This window comes from Anomaloglossus baeobatrachus, chromosome 2 (genome assembly GCF_048569485.1).
Source record: "Anomaloglossus baeobatrachus isolate aAnoBae1 chromosome 2, aAnoBae1.hap1, whole genome shotgun sequence".
Lineage (NCBI taxonomy): Eukaryota > Metazoa > Chordata > Amphibia > Anura > Aromobatidae > Anomaloglossus > Anomaloglossus baeobatrachus.
Window position 1 is genome coordinate 790,154,869 of NC_134354.1, and position 18,501 is coordinate 790,173,369.

The window sequence follows — 18,501 nt, forward strand, 5'->3', positions numbered from 1 at the left end:
TCTCCTGTGTGATACTGTCTGCTGAGCCGTGTATCTAATCCTCTCCTGTGTGATACTGTCTGCTGAGCTGTGTATCTAATACTCTCCTGTGTGATACTGTCTGCTGAGCCGTGTATCTAATCCTCTCTTGTGTGATACTGTCTGCTGAGCCGTGTATCTAATCCTCTCCTGTGTGATACTGTCTGCTGAGCCGTGTATCTAATCCTCTCCTGTGTGATACTGTCTGCTGAGCTGTGTATCTAATACTCTCCTGTGTGATACTGTCTGCTGAGCCGTGTATCTAATCCTCTCTTGTGTGATACTGTCTGCTGAGCCGTGTATCTAATCCTCTCCTGTGTGATACTGTCTGCTGAGCTGTGTATCTAATCCTCTCCTGTGTGATACTGTCTGCTGAGCTGTGTATCTAATCCTCTCCTGTGTGATACTGTCTGCTGAGCTGTGTATCTAATCCTCTCTTGTGTGATACTGTCTGCTGAGCCGTGTATCTAATCCTCTCTTGTGTGATACTGTCTGCTGAGCCGTGTATCTAATCCTCTCCTGTGTGATACTGTCTGCTGAGCTGTGTATCTAATCCTCTCCTGTGTGATACTGTCTGCTGAGCCGTGTATCTAATCCTCTCCTGTGTGATACTGTCTGCTGAGCTGTGTATCTAATCCTCTCCTGTGTGATACTGTGTCCTGTATCACATTCTTATAGATCCGTCAGGTGGGATACTTTGTGCTGCGGACCCTTTCCTCAGAGGGGTCTCCTCCTCTTCACTCTCCTTTTCCTGCAGCCATTTCTTTGCAGCATCATGTAAAGCGTCTCACAGCTGAGGGTTTGTGACAGTTGTATCCAGTGTAGACAATGCTCTGAGCTGCAATCATCCGCTATATACAATTCATGAAGAGGCCGGTCACTCACCCGAACTTCTATTTTGCTTCAGAAACTCCTCCTGCAGCGTCTGCCCGGCCTGCTGCGCCAGCTCCAGCGGCTGCGCGAAGTACAGATCCCCCGACGAGCAGGCCACGTCCGCACCGCAAAACACCAGCGCCTGCGTCTCCACCAGATCAGTGGTGGTCACCGAAACACACAGCGCCTGCAGAGGAGAGCGAAACCAGACAGTACACACACTGCACACCGGGGGCAGCACAACACAATATGCTCACACAGAGGGGCAGTATTATAGTAGTTATATTCTTGTACATAGGAGCAGTATTATAGTAGTTATATTCTTGTACATAGGAGCAGTATTATAGTAGTTATATTCTTGTATATAGGGGGCAGTATTATAGTAGTTATATTCTTGTACATGGAGCAGTATTATAGTAGTTATATTCTTGTATATAGGAGCAGTATTATAGTAGTTATATTCTTGTACATAGGGGCAGTATTATAGTAGTTATATTCCTGTACATAGGGGGCAGTATTATAGTAGTTATATTCTTGTACATAGGGAGCAGTATTATAGTAGTTATATTCTTGTACATAGGGGCAGTATTATTGTAGTTATATTCTTGTATATAGGGGGCAGTATTATAGTAGTTATATTCTTGTACATAGGGGCAGTATTATAGTAGTTATATTCTTGTACATAGGGGGCAGTATTATAGTAGTTATATTCTTGTACATAGGAGCAGTATTATAGTAGTTATATTCTTGTACATAGGGGCAGTATTATAGTAGTTATATTCTTGTACATAGGGGCAGTATTATAGTAGTTATATTCTTGTATATAGAGGCAGTATTATAATAGTTATATTCTTGTATATAGGAGCAGTATTATAGTAGTTATATTCTTGTACATAGGGGGCAGTATTATAGTAGTTATATTCTTGTACATAGGTGGCAGTATTATAGTAGTTATATTCTTGTATATAGGGGCAGTATTATAGTAGTTATATTCTTGTATATAGGGGGCAGTATTATAGTAGTTATATTCTTGTACATAGGGGGCAGTATTATAGTAGTTATATTCTTGTATATAGGGGCAGTATTATAGTAGTTATATTCTTGTATATAGGGAGCAGTATTATAGTAGTTATATTCTTGTATATAGGGGCAGTATTATAGTAGTTATAGTCTTGTATATAGGGGCAGTATTATAGTAGTTATATTCTTGTACATAGGGGGTAGAATTATAGTAGTTATATTCTTGTACATAGGGGGCAGTATTATAGGAGTTATATTCTTGTACATAGGGGCAGTATTATAGTAGTTATATTCTTGTACATAGGGGCAGTATTATAGTAGTTCTATTCTTGTACATAGGGAGCAGTATTATAGTATTATATTCTTGTACATAGGGGCAGTATTATAGTAGTTATATTCTTGTATATAGGGGGCAGTATTATAGTAGTTATATTCTTGTATATAGGGGCAGTATTATAGTAGTTATATTCTTGTATATAGGGAGCAGTATTATAGTAGTTATATTCTTGTACATAGGGGCAGTATTATAGTAGTTCTATTCTTGTACATAGGGAGCAGTATTATAGTATTATATTCTTGTACATAGGGGGCAGTATTATAGTAGTTATATTCTTGTATATAGGGAGCAGTATTATAGTAGTTATATTCTTGTATATAGGGAGCAGTATTATAGTAGTTATATTCTTGTATATAGGGGCAGTATTATAGTAGTTATATTTTTGTATATAGGGGCAGTATTATAGTAGTTATATTCTTGTACATAGGGGGTAGTATTATAGTAGTTATATTCTTGTACATAGGGGGCAGTATTATAGGAGTTATATTCTTGTACATAGGGGCAGTATTATAGTAGTTATATTCTTGTACATAGGGAGCAGTATTATAGTAGTTATATTCTTGTATATAGGGGCAGTATTATAGTAGTTATATTCTTGTATATAGGGGGCAGTATTATAGTAGTTATATTCTTGTATATAGGGGGCAGTATTATAGTAGTTATATTCTTGTACATAGGGGCAGTATTATAGTAGTTATATTCTTGTACATAGGGGGCAGTATTATAGTAGTTATATTCTTGTATATAGGGGCAGTATTATAGTAGTTCTATTCTTGTATATAGGGGGCAGTATTATAGTAGTTATATTCTGGTATATAGGGAGCAGTATTATAGTAGTTATATTCTTGTACATAGGGGCAGTATTATAGTAGTTCTATTCTTGTACATAGGGAGCAGTATTATAGTATTATATTCTTGTACATAGGGAGCAGTATTATATTCTTGTACATAGGGGGCAGTATTATAGTAGTTATATTCTTGTACATAGGGGCAGTATTATAGTAGTTATATTCTTGTACATAGGGGGCAGTATTATAGTAGTTATATTCTTGTATATAGGGGCAGTATTATAGTAGTTATATTCTTGTATATAGGGAGCAGTATTATAGTAGTTATATTCTTGTATATAGGGAGCAGTATTATAGTAGTTATATTCTTGTATATAGGGGCAGTATTATAGTAGTAATATTTTTGTATATAGGGGCAGTATTATAGTAGTTATATTCTTGTACATAGGGGGTAGTATTATAGTAGTTATATTCTTGTACATAGGGGGCAGTATTATAGGAGTTATATTCTTGTACATAGGGGCAGTATTATAGTAGTTATATCCTGATATATAAGAAGTACGGTAGTCCTATTGTAGTTATATTCTTCCACATATAAAACTGTAGTATAATAGTTCATTCTTTATGTGGCGCAGAATATACATATTTTTCTGGGACTCTGGACGGTATTATTAGTGACGCTCTATTGCGGTGGTCCCGTGGAGCAGTGACGCCTCTTCTCTTTGTGGTATATTCTACACTGGGTTTTAGTTCTCTTTTTATAGAATGAGTTGTATACCGTCACCCGCTGAGTGTAAGACTTGTCGCTTATTGTGTGCACCGTCTCCTCCAGATGTTGCGGTGTCACTGATTCTGGAGCCATTTTTCTTTGTCTTCTGTCTCTCACCGTTCTTAAGTTATTGTCACCAATAATAAGGACATTTTCCCTCCAACTAACTGGGCACGTAGCACAGAACATCCTGGTGGGCGTTTACCTTTTCTCCTCTGATCTTAGCCAATCAAAACAAGGCCCCACCCAGAACGGATCTCTGTGGTATGTGTCCAGTTGGTTAGAGGGAAATTTGCTTATTACCGGTGGGTGTAACTTTGTAATGGAGGGGCACAGAAGAAAAAGAAAAACTGTTCCAGAATAAGTGGAGGGCAACCAACGGGACGAGGTGCTCAGTGTAAACGGAAAAATCCAGTGAAACTTCCCCTTTAAGACGCTCTTATATAACACCTAAATTATAGGTTGGATGAAGCCGACCATTTTTTAGAGAACGCAGGGATAATCCCCTCTGGTCATCATAGATACAATATGACAATCTTATTGATTAGTCTGTGGCTGTAACACATTCCGAGCATCCAACCCGCCACAAAGCAGAATTACTGCTGATCTGTAGGAAATGATGGCTTCACGGTAATGGGGGCGCTATTGCACTGAGGTCTATGGAAAGTGTATAAAGTGACCAGTGGTGAAAAACGGTACTGCAGCAGGCAGAAAACGAGTGAATCTTATCAACAAGAGCCGCCACGCTGCAGAGCATCTCACCCCCAAAACAAGAGCCGGCACACTGCAGAGCATCTCACCCCCAAAACAAGAGCCGCCACGCTGCAGAGCATCTCACCCCCAAAACAAGAGCCGCCACGCTGCAGAGCATCTCACCCCCAAAACAAGAGCCGCCACGCTGCAGAGCATCTCACCACCAAAACCATATAATTTGTATCTAGAATAGAGGATATACTACCATATAACCATGAAAAACCTCTAAAAAAACAATTTTATTAAATATTCATTAAAATACTCCCAATCTAAAACCTTTGGGGTCATACCCAGTAGTTCAACACTAGACAAAAAGTCGTAATTGTGAATAGTGTATAAGGTCCGAAAAATAGGGCAGTAGGCCAAGGGCGTGCGCCCCCCGTTCGTGATTTTTAGGGGGTATCGCAATATGGGATGGAGGGACCTAGTATTCACTAATGTTTATCCCTACCTGGCAACGGAGGTGAATACACCTTAAAGTTTTTGGGTGCCCCCGTTCCTCGGTGGCTAGCCCTAAATGCCCCTGTCACTATTCCTGGCCTATAACCACCACCAGTGCATTGTGTTGGGGTGATTAAGTGGTCATGCGTCAAAAGTCCTATGTGAAGACCTTCTATAAATCAAACACAGATATTGTACGTCACCAGTATGCCAGTTCTAGAGCTCAAACGCTATCCGCCCTCAATCATTAATTCAGCTACTACATCATATTGTTGACTATTAAGTAGTCAGTGCCACAGTGAAACGCTGCTATTCCAAGCACTCACTGTCTTCAGACCCTCCCTTATGGTGCATCGCTGATCTGGGAGGAGATTTTCACCATTACAATCAGCAGGTGACGGGGTAATCCAGGACAGCAGCCGGACCCCACAGGGAAACTGAAAAGGACCTAATTATAGGAAGGACATATGGAAGCATGAGATCGATGGCCTAATTTGGATAGTGACAACTTGCAATTCACATCTCCCCTGATGAACCCCGCTATATTGGGGAGAAACGCGTCGGGGGCAATGGGAGTAATAACGGTCCTGGCAAGGTAAGTACTGGGTCAGTTGGGCATATCGTACCTTCTGTCAACACCTTTTTTCATCTCCCCAGAAATTCCTTTGATATCTCCCGCAACAATATGATGTAGTAGCTGAATTAATGATTGAGGGCGGATAGCGTTTGAGCTCTAGAGCTGGCACACTGGTGACGTACAATATCTGTGTTTCATTTATATAAGGTCTTCACATAGGACTTCTGACGCATGACCACCTAATCACCCCAACACAATGCACTGGTGGTGGTTATAGGCCAGGAATAGTGACAGGGGCATTTAGGGCTAGCCACCGAGGAACGGGGGCACCCAAAAACTTTAAGGTGTATTCACCTCCGTTGCCAGGTAGGGATAAACATTAGTGAATACTAGGTCCCTCCATCCCATGTTGCGATACCCCCTAAAAATCACGAACGGGGGGCGCACGCCCTTGGCCTACTGCCCTATTTTTAGGACCTTATACACTATTCACAATCACGACTTTTTGTCTAGTTTTGAACTACTGGGTATGACCCCAAAGGTTTTAGATTGGGAGTATTTTAATGAATATTTAATAAAATTGTTTTTTAGAGGTTTTTCATGGTTATATGGCATCTCACCACCAAAACAAGAGCCGGCATGCTGCAGAGCATCTCACCACCAAAACAAGAGCCGGCACGCTGCAGAGCATCTCAACCCCAAAAGAAGAGCCGGCACGCTGCAGAGCATCTCAACCCCAAAAGAAGAGCCGGCACGCTGCAGAGCATCTCAACCCCAAAAGAAGAGCCGGCACGCTGCAGAGCATCTCAACCCCAAAAGAAGAGCCGGCACGCTGCAGAGCATCTCACCCCCAAAAGAAGAGCCGGCACGCTGCAGAGCATCTCACCCCCCAAAACAAGAGCCGGCACGCTGCAGAGCATCTCACCCCCCAAAACAAGAGCCGGCACGCTGCAGAGCATCTCACCCCCAAAACAAGAGCCGGCACGCTGCAGAGCATCTCACCCCCAAAACAAGAGCCGGCACCCTGCAGAGCATCTCACCACCAAAACAAGAGCCAGCACACTGCAGAGCATCTCACCACCAAAACAAGAGCCAGCACGCTGAAGAGCATCTCACCCCCAAAACAAGAGCCGGCACGCTGAAGAGCATCTCACCCCCAAAACAAGAGCCGGCACGCTGCAGAGCATCTCACCACCAAAACAAGAGCCGGCACACTGCAGAGCATCTCACCCCCAAAACAAGAGCCGGCACACTGCAGAGCATCTCACCCCCAAAACAAGAGCCGGCAGGCTGCAGAGCATCTCACCCCCAAAACAAGAGCCGGCAGGCTGCAGAGCATCTCACCCCCAAAACAAGAGCCAGCACCCTGCAGAGCATCTCACCACCAAAAACAAGAGCCGGCACGCTGCAGAGCATCTCAACCCCAAAAGAAGAGCCAGCACGCTGCAGAGCATCTCACCCACAAAACAAGAGCCGGCATGCTGCAGAGCATCTCACCCCCAAAACAAAAGCCGGCATGCTGCAGAGCATCTCACCCCCAAAACAAGAGCCGGCACCCTGCAGAGCATCTCACCCCCAAAAACAAGAGCCGGCACGCTGCAGAGCATCTCAACCCCAAAAGAAGAGCCGGCACGCTGCAGAGCATCTCACCCCCAAAACAAGAGCCGGCACGCTGCAGAGCATCTCACCCCCCAAAACAAGAGCCGCCACGCTGCAGAGCATCTCACCCCCCAAAACAAGAGCCGGCATGCTGCAGAGCATCTCACCCCCAACACAAGAGCCGGCACAATGCAGAGCATCTCACCCCCCAAAACAAGAGCCGGGACGCTGCAGAGCATCTCACCCCCAAAACAAGAGCCGGCACACTGCAGAGCATCTCACCCGCAAAACAAGGACACAAAGTATTCATTACACAGAAACAAAACCTTGGGAGAACTAAAAGACCCAGCAAGTCTGGCAGAGAGCAGAGTACAGACACGAGCGCAGCAGTGTTACCTCCGCAGGACTGGAGCTCTCCGTATCAAGGAAGCCGCAAATTCAACCCCCGAGGTGTGCAATAGAGAATATACAACAGGGATTAGTGTCGCCTCCGCACTATAAGCAGGGAGTGGGGATAATGAAGGGTGTAAATGTGGTCAGAGGAGGAACCCCAGGGGACAAAAGGCTCAGCTACAATCCTCAATGTGCGGAAAGTGAATAGAGAGCACGGTGATAGTCCTCAGGGGTGTAGATGGAGAACAGAGTGCCCAGTGATAGTCCTCAGGAGTGTAGATGGAGAACAGAGTGCTCTGGGATAGTCCTCAGGGGCGTAGATGGAGAACAGAGTGCCCTGTGATAGTCCTCAGGGGCGTAGATGGAGAACAGAGTGCCCTGTGATAGTCCTCAGGGGCGTAGATGGAGAACAGAGTGCCCTGTGATAGTCCTCAGGAGTGTAGATGGAGAACAGAGTGCCCAGTGATAGTCCTCAGGAGTGTAGATGGAGAACAGAGTGCCCTGTGATAGTCCTCAGGGGCGTAGATGGAGAACAGAGTGCCCTGTGATAGTCCTCAGGAGTGTAGATGGAGAACAGAGTGCCCTGTGATAGTCCTCAGGAGTGTAGATTGAGAACAGAGTGCCCTGTGATAGTCCTCAGGAGTGTAGATTGAGAACAGAGTGCCCTGTGATAGTCCTCAGGGGTTGTAGATGGAGAACAGAGTGCCCTGTGATAGTCCTCAGGGGTGTAGATGGAGAACAGAGTGCCCTGTGATAGTCCTCAGGGGTTGTAGATGGAGAACAGAGTGCCCTGTGATAGTCCTCAGGGGTTGTAGATGGAGAACAGAGTGCCCTGTGATAGTCCTCAGAGGTGTAGATGGAGAACAGTTCAACAGTCCTCACGAGTGTAGATGGGTGCATTGTTCTCGGTCTACATCTCTGTGCACTGTGATGGTTCTCAGGGGTGTAGATGTGAACATTTTGCAATGTAGTAGTCCTCAGAGGTGTAGATGGTGAACGAAGTGGCCTCTGATAGTCCTCATGGTTGTAGATAAGGAGTGCAGTGTGACAGTCCTCATGGGTGTAGATGAAGAACAGAATTCACTGTGATAGTTCTCAGAGGTGTAGATGGTGAACAGAGGGTGATAGGATAGTCCTTAGAGGTGTAGACGATGAGCAGAGGGCTGTATGGTCCTCAGGAGTGAAGGTGGTGAGCAGAGGGCTGTATGGTCCTCAAGAGTGAAGGTGATGAGCAGAGGGCTGTATGGTCCTCAGGAGTGAAGGTGATGAGCAGAGGGCTGTATGGTCCTCAGGAGTGAAGGTGATGAGCAGAGGGCTGTATGGTCCTCAGGAGTGAAGATGGTGAGCAGAGGGCTGTATGGTCCTCAGGAGTGAAGGTGATGAGCAGAGGGCTGTATGGTCCTCAGAAGTGAAGATGATGAGCAGAGGGCTGTAGGGTCCTCAGGAGTGAAGATGGTGAGCAGAGGGCTGTATGGTCCTCAGGAGTGAAGGTGGTGAGCAGAGGGCTGTATGGTCCTCAGGAGTGAAGATGGTCAGCAGAGGGTTGTATGGTCCTCAGGAGTGAAGGTGTTGAGCAGAGGGCTGTATGGTCCTCAAGAGTGAAGGTGTTGAGCAGAGGGCTGTATGGTCCTCAAGAGTGAAGATGGTGAGCAGAGGGGCTGTATGGTCCTCAAGAGTGAAGATGGTCAGCAGAGGGCTGTATGGTCCTCAAGAGTGAAGATGGTCAGCAGAGGGCTGTATGGTCCTCAGGAGTGAAGATGGTGAGCAGAGGGCTGTATGGTCCTCAGGAGTGAAGGTGATGAGCAGAAGGTTGTATAGTCCTCAGGAGTGAAGGTGATGAGCAGAGGGCTGTATGGTCCTCAGGAGTGAAGATGATGAGCAGAGGGCTGTATGGTCCTCAGGAGTGAAGATGATGAGCAGAGGGCTGTATGGTCCTCAGGAGTGAAGATGGTGAGCAGAGGGCTGTATGGTCCTCAGGAGTGACGATGATGAGCAGAGGGCTGTATGGTCCTCAGGAGTGAAGATGGTGAGCAAAGATGATGAGCAGAGGGCTGTATGTTCGTCAGGAGTGAAAATGATGAGCAGAGGGCTGTATGGTCCTCAGGAGTGAAGATGGTGAGCAGAGGGCTGTATGGTCCTCAGGAGTGAAGATGGTGAGCAGAGGGCTGTATGGTCCTCAGGAGTGAAGATGGTGATGAGCAGAGGGCTGTATGGTCCTCAGGAGTGAAGATGGTGAGCATAGGGCTGTATGGTCCTCAGGAGTGAAGGTGATGAGCAGATGGCTGTATGGTCCTCAGGAGTGAAGGTGATGAGCAGAGGGCTGTATGGTCCTCAGGAGTGAAGATGATGAGCAGAGGGCTGTATGGTCCTCAGGAGTGAAGATGATGAGCAGAGGGCTGTATGGTCTTTAGGAGTGAAGATGATGAGCAGAGGGCTGTATGGTCCTCAGGAGTGAAGATGGTCAGCAGAGGGCTGTATGGTCCTCAGGAGTGAAGGTGATGAGCAGAGGGTTGTATAGTCCTCAGGAGTGAAGGTGATGAGCAGAGGGCTGTATGGTCCTCAGGAGTGAAGATGATGAGCAGAGGGCTGTATGGTCCTCAGGAGTGAAGATGATGAGCAGAGGGCTGTATGGTCCTCAGGAGTGACGATGATGAGCAGAGGGCTGTATGGTCCTCAGGAGTGAAGATGGTGAGCAAAGATGATGAGCAGAGGGCTGTATGTTCGTCAGGAGTGAAAATGATGAGCAGAGGGCTGTATGGTCCTCAGGAGTGAAGATGGTGAGCAGAGGGCTGTATGGTCCTCAGGAGTGAAGGTGGTGAGCAGAGGGCTGTATGGTCCTCAGGAGTGAAGATGGTCAGCAGAGGGCTGTATGGTCCTCAGGAGTGAAGATGATGAACAGAGGGCTGTATGGTCCTCAGGAGTGAAGATGGTGAGCAGAGGGCTGTATGGTCCTCAGGAGTGAAGATGATGAGCAGAGGGCTGTATGGTCCTCAGGAGTGAAGATGATGAGCAGAGGGCTGTATGGTCCTCAGGAGTGAAGATGATGAGCAGAGGGCTGTATGGTCCTCAGGAGTGAAGATGGTGAGCAGAGGGCTGTATGGTCCTCAGGAGTGAAGATGATGAGCAGAGGGCTGTATGGTCCTCAGGAGTGAATGTGATGAGCAGAGGGCTGTATGGTCCTCAGGAGTGAAGGTGGTGAGCAGAGGGCTGTATGGTCCTCAGGAGTGAAGATGATGAGCAGAGGGCTGTATGGTCCTCAGGAGTGAAGGTGATGAGCAGAGGGCTGTATGGTCCTCAGGAGTGAAGGTGATGAGCAGAGGGCTGTATGGTCCTCAGGAGTGAAGGTGATGAGCAGAGGGCTGTATGGTCCTCAGGAGTGAAGATGGTCAGCAGAGGGCTGTATGGTCCTCAGGAGTGAAGATGGTGAGCAGAGGGCTGTATGGTCCTCAGGAGTGAAGATGGTGAGCAGAGGGCAGTATGGTCCTCAGGAGTGAAAATGGTAAGCAGAGGGCTGTATGGTCCTCAGGAGTGAAGATGGTGAGCAGAGGGGCTGTATGGTCCTCAAGAGTGAAGATGGTGAGCAGAGGGCTGTATGGTCCTCAGGAGTGAAGATGGTGAGCAGAGGGCTGTATGGTCCTCAGGAGTGAAGATGGTGAGCAGAGGGCTGTATGGTCCTCAGGAGTGAAGGTGATGAGCAGAGGGCTGTATGGTCCTCAGGAGTGAAGGTGATGAGCAGAGGGCTGCATGGTCCTCAGGAGTGAAGATGGTGAGCAGAGGGCTGTATGGTCCTCAGGAGTGAAGATGGTGAGCAGAGGGTTGTATGGTCCTCAGGAGTGAAGGTGGTGAGCAGAGGGTTGTATGGTCCTCAGGAGTGAAGGTGATGAGCAGAGGGCTGCATGGTCCTCAGGAGTGAAGATGGTGAGCAGAGGGCTGTATGGTCCTCAGGAGTGAAGGTGATGAGCAGAGGGCTGTATGGTCCTCAGGAGTGAAGGTGATGAGCAGAGGGCTGTATGGTCCTCAGGAGTGAAGGTGATGAGCAGAGGGCTGTATGGTCCTCAGGAGTGAAGGTGATGAGCAGAGGGCTGTATGGTCCTCAGGAGTGAAGATGATGAGCAGAGGGCTGTATGGTCCTCAGGAGTGAAGATGATGAGCAGAGGGCTGTATGGTCCTCAGGAGTGAAGATGGTCAGCAGAGGGTTGTATGGTCCTCAGGAGTGAAGATGGTGAGCAGAGGGCTGTATGGTTCTCAGGAGTGAAGATGATGAGCAGAGGGCTGTATGGTCCTCAGGAGTGAAGATGATGAGCAGAGGGTTGTATGGTCCTCAGGAGTGAAGATGATGAGCAGAGGGCTGTATGGTCCTCAGGAGTGAAGATGGTGAGCAGAGGGCTGTATGGTCCTCAGGAGTGAAGATGATGAGCAGAGGGTTGTATGGTCCTCGGGGGTTGTAGATATAGTGAGTCTGGGGCAGTGGTGATGGTCCTCAGAGGGTTTATAGAGTATAATGATCGTATAGGGCGATACAATGATAGGAAAGAATCAGAGGAGGAAGGATGACGAGCGATGTGTGCAGAGATCAGGAGAGATTACAGAGGAGGTGTAAAAACAGCGAGAGTGAGCAGAGTGTACATAGGAAGCAGTCAGTGAGCGCAGAGTGCAGAGATCTGGCGCAGAGTGCAGAGATCTGGTGCAGAGTGCAGAGATCTGGTGCAGTGTGTGCAGAGTGCAGAGATCTGGCGCAGTGTGCAGAGACCCGGTGCAGTGTGTGCAGAGACCCGGCGCAGTGTGTGCAGAGACCCGGCGCAGTGTGAGCAGAGACCCGGCGCAGTGTGAGCAGAGTGCAGAGATCTGGCGCAGTGTGATCAGAGTGTAGAGACCCGGCGCAGTGTGTGCAGAGACCCGGCGCAGTGTGTGCAGAGACCCGGCGCAGTGTGAGCAGAGACCCGGCGCAGTGTGAGCAGAGACCCGGCGCAGTGTGAGCAGAGACCCGGCGCAGTGTGAGCAGAGACCCGGCGCAGTGTGAGCAGAGACCCGGCGCAGTGTGAGCAGAGACCCGGCGCAGTGTGAGCAGAGATCTGGCGCAGTGTGAGCAGAGACCCGGCGCAGTGTGAGCAGAGACCCGGCGCAGTGTGAGCAGAGACCCGGTGCAGTGTGAGCAGAGATCTGGCGCAGTGTGTGATCAGAGTGCAGAGACCAGGTGCAGTGTGTGCAGAGACCCGGTGCAGTGTGTGCAGAGATCTGGCGCAGTGTGAGCTGAGACCCGGTGCAGTGTGAGCAGAGCGCACAGACCCGGCTGCAGCGACTCACCAGCGCTTCCCACTCCTGGTGATGTCAGTGGCCTCACATCTGCAGCCCCGGCCTCGCCTGTAGGAGCGGCCCTCGCACTAACACAACAAGTCAGCATGGCAGATTTGGCTTAACCCCTGCCTGCCCAGCCCATACTTGCTCTGATAAGTCAGTGTCACAGCAAACACATCCATCCTCCGCTGACTACACAATCCCCGCACAGCTCAGTGTGCAAATGCCAAAGCTCTGAAACAAGTCTAAGGGACCCTACACAAATGCAATCTATTACTCCCTGTTATCAGCCATTACTGGGGGAGGAGACTGTAGGACAAGTGACTACATTCTATTACTCCCTGTTATCAGCCATTACTGGGGGAGGAGACTGTAGGACAGGTGACTACATTCTATTACTCTCTGTTATCAGCCATTACTAGGGGAGGAGACTGTAGGACAGGTGACTGCAATCTATTACTCCCTGTTATCAGCCATTACTGGGGGAGGAGACTGTAGGACACACGAGTACAAGCTATTACTCCCTGTTATCAGCCATTACTGGTGAGGAGCCTGTAGGACAGTAATGGCTGATAACAGGGAGTAATAGCCTTTCTCCCCAGCTGATATAGGTACACAGAGCTCATTTCTCCATGATGAGATAATTTGCTGCTCTGGTTGTGAACAGATGATGTATGAGGAGCTGCTGAGGGTTGTAGTCCGCCCTCCATTGTCCATTCTGCAGAGATCTGTGGGTGTCAGAGCCGCCTGCTACATTGTAACACTGGCATTAACCCCTGAGGGGCGGGGGGCTCCGAGCAGTGCAGTCACTTTACACTTTTGCTCTTAGTCTCCTCCAGAGCTGCAGTCACAATTCGGCTGGTTTTCGGTCACCATAGAGCAGAGCACAGAGGTCACATGTCAGAGTGCAGCTGAGGACAGCTGGCAAAATTTAGAGTGCAGCTCTGGAGGCAAATGGAGTACAGGATATAAAAGGTGAACTTGGCTGATGTGCTGGGGGTGACCAGCCACAATATGGCTGTAGCCCAGTGCTGGGGGTTTGGTGGAGGGGGAGTGGGGGTACTGGGGGGGGTGTTGCTGGTGGCGGGGGAGTAGGGGTGCTGGGGGGGGGGTGTTGCTGGTGGCGGGGGAGTGGGGGTGCTGGGGGGGTGTTGCTGGTGGCGGGGGAGTGGGGGTGCTGGGGGGGGGTGTTGCTGGTGGCAGGGGAGTGGGGGTGCTGGGGGGGTGTTGCTGGTGGCGGGGAGTGGGCGTGCTGGCGGGGTGTTGCTGGTGGCGGGGGAGTGGGGGTGCTGGGAAGGGTGTGTTGCTGGTGGCGGGGGAGTGGGGGTGCTGGGGGGGTGTTGCTGGTGGCAGGGGTGCTGGGGGGGGTGTTGGGGGGGGTGTTGCTGGTGGCGGGGGAGTGGGGGTGCTGGGGGGGTGTTGGTGGCGGGGGAGTGGGGGGTGCTGGAGGGGTGTGTTGCTGGTGGCAGGGGAGTGGGGGTGCTGGGGGGGGTGTTGCTGGTGGCGGGGAGTGGGCGTGCTGGCGGGGTGTTGCTGGTGGCGGGGGAGTGGGGGTGCTGGGGGGGTGTTGCTGGTGGCGGGGAGTGGGCGTGCTGGCGGGGTGTTGCTGGTGGCGGGGGAGTGGGGGTGCTGGGGGGGTGTTGCTGGTGGCGGGGGAGTGGGGGTGCTGGGGGGGTGTGTTGCTGGTGGCGGGGGAGTGGGGGAGTGGGGGTGCTGGGGGGGTGTTGCTGGTGGCGGGGGAGTGGGGGAGTGGGCGTGCTGGCGGGGTGTTGCTGGTGGCGGGGGAGTGGGGGTGCTGGGGGGGTGTTGCTGGTGGCGGGGGAGTGGGGGTGCTGGGGGGGGTGTGTTGCTGGTGGCGGGGGAGTGGGGGAGTGGGGGTGCTGGGGGGGTGTTGCTGATGGCGGGGGAGTGGGGGAGTGGGCGTGCTGGCGGGGTGTTGCTGGTGGCGGGGGAGTGGGGGTGCTGGGGGGGTGTTGCTGGTGGCGGGGGAGTGGGGGTGCTAGGGGGGGGTGTGTTGCTGGTGGCGGGGGAGTGGGGGAGTGGGGGTGCTGGGGGGGGTGTTGCTGGTGGCGGGGGAGTGGGGGAGTGGGGGTGCTGGGGGGGTGTTGCTGGTGGCGGGGGAGTGGGGGTGCTGGGGGGGTGTTGCTGGTGGCGGGGGAGTGGGGGTGCTGGGGGGGGTGTGTTGCTGGTGGCGGGGGAGTGGGGGAGTGGGGGTGCTGGGGGGGTGTTGCTGATGGCGGGGGAGTGGGGGAGTGGGCGTGCTGGCGGGGTGTTGCTGGTGGCGGGGGAGTGGGGGTGCTGGGGGGGTGTTGCAGGTGGCGGGGAGTGGGCGTGCTGGCGGGGTGTTGCTGGTGGCGGGGGAGTGGGGGTGCTGGGGGGGTGTTGCTGGTGGCGGGGGAGTGGGGGTGCTGGGGGGGGGTGTGTTGCTGGTGGCGGGGGAGTGGGGGAGTGGGGGTGCTGGGGGGGGGTGTTGCTGGTGGCGGGGGAGTGGGGGAGTGGGGGTGCTGGGGGGGTGTTGCTGGTGGCGGGGGAGTGGGGGTGCTGGGGGGGTGTGTTGCTGACGGCGGCTGCTGCTGGAGGAGACTATTTTCTCACACTTGAAATAAGAAACCCAGGATTATTATTTTTTTCTTAAAAGAGATTCAGCCCAAATTCCCTGATTCAGCAGAAATAGCAGAGGAGGCTGCGCTGATCTCCAGGACCGGGGGAGGGGTGACGCTCCTGCAGCCGGATCCCATCATCCAAAATACAGAGCACCCACAAGGCTGCGCACTGGCAGAATGTGAGGGTGCGGGGTCCTGGCATGGGGCTATAGAGGATACAATGGCCGTGGCAGCGGCCGCCCCGTGCATGGACACATTCCCCCCAGCAGCTGACTCTGCTGATCCCGTAGTGAATGAGCCAACGCTGTCAGCAGATCAGGATGTGACCGCAGCGGAGGCAGCGAAACCCCCCGCACCGCACGACCGCAACACCACCGGGGAGTGGACTGCATGTGGTGGAGGCGAAGCACCGTGCATCCATCCCGAACCGGAGAGGGCACCGAGAAAGCAGCACATGAGGGTGTGCAAAACAACAGCGTGTCAGCGCGGAGAGAGCGCGCACAATGTGTGCAGAGCGAAGAGAGCGAGCGCAATGTGTGCAGCGCGGAGAGAGCGAGCGCAATGTGTGCAGCGCGGAGAGAGTGTGCGTGTGTGTAGCACGGAGAGAGTGTGCAGCACGAACAGTGTGTGCGTGTGTGTAGCAGGGAGAGTGCGTGTGTAGCATGCAGAGTACTGGTGCAGATGACGGTATTACTATACGGGTAGTGATAATGGACATAGGGTTATTGATATGAGACCAGCGGATATGTAGGGGACAAATATGTAGGGGATAGCGGCTGGTGCTGTATGGGCACTGGTGGATGCACGGCACTATTTATGGGCACTAGTGTGGCAGTACCTCTGAGCCCAGCAGGGGCTGTACTGGATGGCATTACATGACGTGCGCACGGCACTATTTATGGGCACTAGTGTGGCAGTACCTCTGAGCCCAGCAGGGGCTGTACTGGATGGCATTACATGACGTGCGCACGGCACTATTTATGGGCACTAGTGTGGCAGTACCTCTGAGCCCAGCAGGGGCTGTACTGGATGGCATTACATGACGTGTGCACGGCACTATTTATGGGCACTAGTGTGGCAGTACCTCTGAGCCCAGCAGGGGCTGTACTGGATGGCATTACATGACGTGTGCGATCCACAAGTGATGCTGCAGCTCATGGCCTTTCCCATTAGTGAGTGGTCAGCGCTGGGCTGCAGTACCACACAGCAGCCACAGACCGGAGAGGCGCTGTATCCGGCCACACACACTAGTACTCGCACCCACCATTACTGTCTCACATCCTCAGGTGGTTACCTTGTTGAGCTCCTGCTGGTTGCCGAACAGCTGGTGGTACCTCCGGTATTTGCCCTCGCGGTACTTGGCGCTGATGTAGGTCTTGCGTTCCTGCGAGCTGCTCCACTGATCGATGGCTTCGCTGGGGGGGACATTGGCCGCCCAGAAATTATTACTGACCTCGTTACAAAGAAGCAGGAAGAGCTGGAAACACAAGAGAGATTCCCATTAATGAGCGGCGCGGCGGCTAATCCGGCAGCAGATGGGCGCGATAACGAGATAATGAGCCTGGCGGGTAACCCTTATAGTGCCAGCACGATGCCGACCGCCGGCACAAGGGAGAGGGCGGCACGGGAGAGGACGGCGGCACGGGGGAAGAGGACGGTAACACGGGGGAGAGGACGGCGGCGCGGGGGAGAGGACGGTGGCGCGGGGGAGAGGACAGCGGCGCGGGGGAGAGGACAGCGGCGCGGGGGAGAGGACAGCGGCACGGGAGAGGACGGCGGCACGGGGGAAGACGGCGGCACGGGGGAAGACGGCGGCACGGGGGAAGACGGCGGCACGGGGGAAGACGGCGGCACGGGGGAAGACGGCGGCACGGGGGAAGACGGCGGCACGGGGGAAGACGGCGGCACGGGGGAAGACGGCGGCACGGGGGAAGACGGCGGCACAGCCAGGGCATGAAAAGTTACTGCATGCTACTCTCTGTATTACACACAGAGGGTAACCCTTATAGTGCCAGCACGATGCTGACCGTGGGCACAGGACAGACGGCGGCACAGTCAGGGCGGGAAAAGTTACTCCTTGTTACTCTATATTACACACGGCGGTGGTCTCACAGTAACTACTCGTTACTCTCTATATTACACACGGCGGTGGTCTCACAGTCACTACTTGTTACTCTCTATATTGTACACGGCGGTGGTCTCACAGTCACTCCTCATTACTCTCTATATTACACACGGCGGTGGTCTCAGTGTCTCTCTCTATTACACACGGCGGTGGTCTCACAGTCACTCCTCATTACTCTCTATATTACACACGGCGGTGGTCTCACAGTCACTACTTGTTACTCTCTATATTGTACACTGTGGTGGTCTCACAGTCACTCCTCGTTACTCTCTATATTACACACGGCGGTGGTCTCACAGTCAGTCACTCTCTATATTACACACGGCGGTGGTCTCACAGTCACTACTTGTTACTCTCTATGTTACACACGGCGGTGGTCTCACAGTCACTCCTCGTTGTTCTCTATATTACACACGGCGGTGGTCTCACAGTCACTCCTCGTTACTCTCTATACTACACACGGCGGTGGTCTCACATACTCCGTTTTCCGGATAAAATGCTAACTCTGCGGCACAAACATCAGCTGACCGCGGCCGAGCTCTATCCAGACACAGAACAAAGAACATTCCAGAGTGCGGACGACGTTTCCACGGATCATTAACCCTTTACCCTACAAATTCCAGTAAATCAGGGGTAATAATTAAAGTAAAACACTGATATAATGACGACACTGTCCACACACAGAGCGAGCGTCACCGTACAGAGGACATAAAGCCGCGGGGTGCGGGGTACACATACACAGAGCAAGCGTCACCGTACAGAGGACATAAAGCCGCGGGGTGCGGGGTATACATACACAGAGCGAGCGTCACCGTACAGAGGACATAAAGCCGCGGGGTACACACACACAGAGCGAGCGTCACCGTACAGAGGACATAAAGCCGCGGGGTACACACACACAGAGCGAGCG

The 18,501-nt window shown here is 51.7% G+C and overlaps 1 protein-coding gene across 1 annotated transcript in view; it reads right to left on the reverse strand.

The window, feature by feature from the left end:
• ARAP1 (ArfGAP with RhoGAP domain, ankyrin repeat and PH domain 1) overlaps nt 1-18,501 on the reverse strand; it is a 182,279-nt gene that overhangs the window by 54,022 nt on the left and 109,756 nt on the right. The window contains 2 exon segments of the mRNA XM_075337654.1: nt 904-1,078; nt 16,761-16,943. Coding sequence (XP_075193769.1) covers nt 904-1,078; nt 16,761-16,943 — 358 coding nt within the window.